Raw genomic sequence first — 4,071 nt, forward strand, 5'->3', positions numbered from 1 at the left:
GTGCACAGGATGGCATGGAGATTAGCTGTGGAGGAGGGTACTTTAGGGGTGCACAGGATGGCATGGAGATTAGCTGTGGAGGAGGGTACTTTAGGTGTGCACAGGATGGCATGGAGTAGGGCCCTAGGGTTGAAGGGAGGCATGGTTAGATCTCCCTCCTCCTCGGCCTGACCCCCACCTCCCAGAACAGTGTTCCCAGTCATCATAGCAGCTAGGCTGTCCACTCTGAAGGAGCTTGCCTGGTGTCCCCAGGCTGCTACTAAGCACTTGATCTAACAACAATTGTGAACTCTGCTTTTCAAGAAATTTGATATTTTATTCCTAAACAAAAGTATTAAAGTGGGGGTAAAGTCATGGCTCAACAGGGAAAGGAGCTTGCTACTCTTGCAGAGAGAGGACTTGGTTCATTCCCAGCACCCAGTGAACTAAAAATGTAAATGGATTTGTGGATGGGATAAATCTCCCACCCCACCCTACTGGAAACAACCTGATCGTTCCCTGATGCCACAAGAGTCATTTAAGGCCAGAAAGAGTATTGCCTGATACCAGTGTCCTCAGGAAGAGAGAGAAATTCCTAGAGCTTGGAGGTTTGGGGAAGGGGGAGTGCGCCATGTGCTATGGGAGCCTGAAAGGAAAGCTGTAGGGAGGTGTGGAGGAGGGGCACTTTAGGTGTGGGCTGGGTGGCAGGGTGGGCCACAGCAAGCCCAAGGTCCTCTGGTCAACCCTCCAGGAATCTGGGTACCTGCTTTGATTTACAAACTCAAAAGGACCATGTCCTTCTAGAGTAGCAGGGATCTCAGGATCAAGTATGTGTGCAGGCTCTCAAGTCAATGGGAGACACACAGACATTTCCCCAAAGGAGTATCTGAGGGTATCTCTAAAACTGCTGGGGGTGGGGGTGATGGCACAGGGCCTTGTTCAAACTTGACACCAACAACACCCACTGCTGCTACAGTTTACTTACAGCGATTAAGCACAGTAAATCCCAGCCTCTTGGCATGTTGGGAGCCATTTGTTTATAGCACTTTCTGTAAGTTAGTGGAGTGCAAACTCAAGATACCCTAGAAAGAGGTACTAACAAGTTCTCTGTTGGTTGCACTTTCCCCGAACACATTAAAGTAACACAGGCCATACCAGAAAGCACAGAGTGGCATCGGTACTTTCCTACCACAGCAGAGCTCCCACACTCCACCCCACCCCAGCCTCAGCCTAGAGATCCACTGTGCCAGGCTAACAGGAGCAAGATCCAGCTCCCCTGAGGAAGCCTCCCCCAGTTTACTTTAGTTAGCATTTCATTAAATACATACGTTTTTTCTCCTGTTTCCAAGCAATCTGGCGTGGGAGGCTCTGTACCACTATCTTCCTGCTGAAGCAATGAGCCTCTGATGAATGAACAAAGTTTTCGGACAGCATGTGAGCTTGTGGTCAGATTTTCAAATCAGCTGACTTGATAAGCTGCCAGTGGTTGGGTGCCTACCTTCTACCTAGGTCAGACCACACCCTCCCCTAGAACTAAAAAACTGGAAAGGGATTAGAGAAGACAGGAATGCATGCTAGCCTGTAAGGAAATGTTTTAGATTCCGCCGGTACAAAAATGCTTTTTTTTTTTTTTTTTTTTGTGGAAGGCACTTTTATTGTGTGTGGTGCTAGGGATCAAATTTAGATCAAACTTGTACATCAGAAGTGTGAAGTCTACCATTCAGCTGTGCCTTTGGACACCGGTTCTATATAAACGGGGGTGGGGGTTGGGGGGGAGGCATCTCAAATACACCTCTATTCATTTCAGAAGATCACTAGCCATACTCAACCTTTCTCTACTTTGCCTGACTCATTTCTTTCTTTTTTGCCTCACCAAAACTTTACTGTTGTCAACAATTTTTTTATTATTAATTGCTTTATTTATTTACATTTCAAATGTTGTTCCCCTTCTTGATCTCCCCTCCATGAACCTCTCACTTCATTCCACCTCCCCTTTGCCTATAAGAGGGTTCTCTCCCACCCACATATGCACTCCTTCCTTGTCCCTCTAGCATTCCTCTTCTCTGAGGCATCAAGGCTCCACAGGACCAAGTGCCTCCCCTCCCACTGACACATGATGAGTCACTCACTCCTCTGCTACAAATGTCGCTGGAATCATGGACCCATACACGTATACTTTTTGATTGTCTGTTTAGTCCCTAGGAGTTCTTGGGGATCCAGTTGTTTGATTCTGTTGTTCTTCCTAAGGGGTTGCAATACTCTTCAGATCCTTCAGTCCTTCCCCTGACTCTTCCATCGTGGTCTCTGAGCTCAGTCCAAAAGTTGACTGTGAGTATCTGCATCTGTCTTAGTCAGGTTCTAGCAGAGACTCTCAGAGGACAGCCATACCAGGCTCCTGTCTGCAAGCACATTTTGACAACAGTAATATAGTAGGGATTTGGTGTCTGCAGATGGAATAAATCCTAAGGTGGGGCATTCTCTGGATGGACTTTCCTTCAGTCTCTGCTCCATTTTTTTTGACTCTGCATTTCCTTTAGACAGGAACAATTCAGGGTTAAAATTTTGAGGGTGAGTAGCCCCTTCTCTCAACTGGGGGGCCATATCTATCTACTGGAGGTGGTCTCTACAGGTTCTACCTCCCCACTGTTGGGCATTTCAGCTAATGCCATCCCCCAATCGGTCCTAGGGGCCCCTTGCCTCCCTGGATCTGGCACTTTCTAGTGGTTTCACCTCCTCCCTCCATTCCCCAACCCCACCCCCTGTGCCACATATTTCTATTCCTTCTGCTAGCCCTTTGGACTTCTCTCCTGTCTCTTCCCACACTTGATCCTGACCGTCCCCCTTTTTCCCTTTCTCTCCCCTCTAACACACATGTCCCTTTCTGTCTCTGCCTCACATGATTATTTTGTTTCCCCTTCTAAGTGAGATTGAACCATCCACACTTTGGCCTCCTTCTTGTTAATCTTTATATGGTCTGTGACTTGTATCATGGGTATTCTGAGCTTTTGGGCAAATAATCACTTATCAGGGAGTAGAGAGGATGTATATCCATTTGGGTCTGGGTTACCTCACTTGGGATATTTTCTAGGTGTATCCATTTGCTGCAAAATTCATGTAGCCCTTGTTTTTAATAACTGAATACTATTCCATTGTGTAAATGTAACACATCTTCTGTATTCATTCTTCCATTGAGGGAGATCTGCAGTGTTTCCAACTTTTGATTATTATAAAAAAGGCTATTATAAACATAGTTGAGCAAGTGTCTTTGTGGGATAATGGAGCATCTCTTGGATATATGACCAGGAGTTGTGTAGCTAGGTATTCAAGAATACTTATTTCCAATTTTCTGAGTAGCTGGTAGATTGATTTCCAAAATGGTTGTACCAGCTTGCAATTCCACAAGCAATGGAGGCGTGTTCCTCTTTCCCACTTCCTCACCAGCAACTGCAGTCACCTGAGTTTTTCATCTTAACCATGTTGACTGGTATGAAGTAGAATCTCAGGGTTCTTTTGATTTACATTTCCATGATAACTAAGGATGTTGAACATTTTTTCAGGTGCTTCTCAGCCATTCGATATTCCTCAGTTGAGAATTCTGTTTAGCTCTGTGCCCCATTTTTTAATGGGACTATTTGGTTTTCTGGAGTCCATCTTCTTGAGTTCTTTATATATATATCCCTGATCTGATTTAGGATTGGTAAATCAGATCCCTAATCTGATTTATCCCTGATTTATCCCTGATCTGATTTAGGATTGGTAAAGATCCTTTCCCAATCTGGTGGTGGCCTTTTCGTCCTTTTGACAGTGTCTTTTGCCTTACAGAAGCTTTGCAATTTCATGAAGTCCCATTTGTCAATTCTCGATCTTACAGCACAAGGCATTGTTGTTCTGTTCAGGATTTTTTTTCCCTGTGCTTCGAGGCTTTTCTCTACTTTCTCCTCTATATGTTTCAGTGTCTCTGGTTTTATGTGGAGTTCTTTGATCCACGTAGACTTGACCTTAGTACAAGGAGAAAAGAATGGATCAATTCACTTAGATACTTCTCCTTGGCATATATCCAGAAGATGTTCCAACTAGTAAGAAAGACACATG

General features: G+C 45.0%; 1 protein-coding gene across 2 annotated transcripts in view; it reads right to left on the reverse strand.

The window, feature by feature from the left end:
• LOC110287932 (C-type lectin domain family 2 member G-like) overlaps nucleotides 1-4,071 on the reverse strand; it is a 19,310-nt gene that overhangs the window by 10,934 nt on the left and 4,305 nt on the right. The window contains exon 1 of one of the 2 annotated variants that reach the window (XM_021154418.1): nucleotides 1,135-1,183. The exons of the other annotated variant lie outside the window; for it this stretch is intronic. Coding sequence (XP_021010077.1) covers nucleotides 1,135-1,154 — 20 coding nt within the window. The 5' untranslated portion in view covers nucleotides 1,155-1,183. Of the gene's footprint in view, nucleotides 1-1,134; nucleotides 1,184-4,071 lie in introns of those variants that run through there. 2 annotated transcript variants of the gene reach the window in all.

The sequence above is a fragment of the Mus caroli genome, unplaced genomic scaffold (assembly GCF_900094665.2).
Source record: "Mus caroli unplaced genomic scaffold, CAROLI_EIJ_v1.1 scaffold_16418_1, whole genome shotgun sequence".
NCBI lineage: Eukaryota > Metazoa > Chordata > Mammalia > Rodentia > Muridae > Mus > Mus caroli.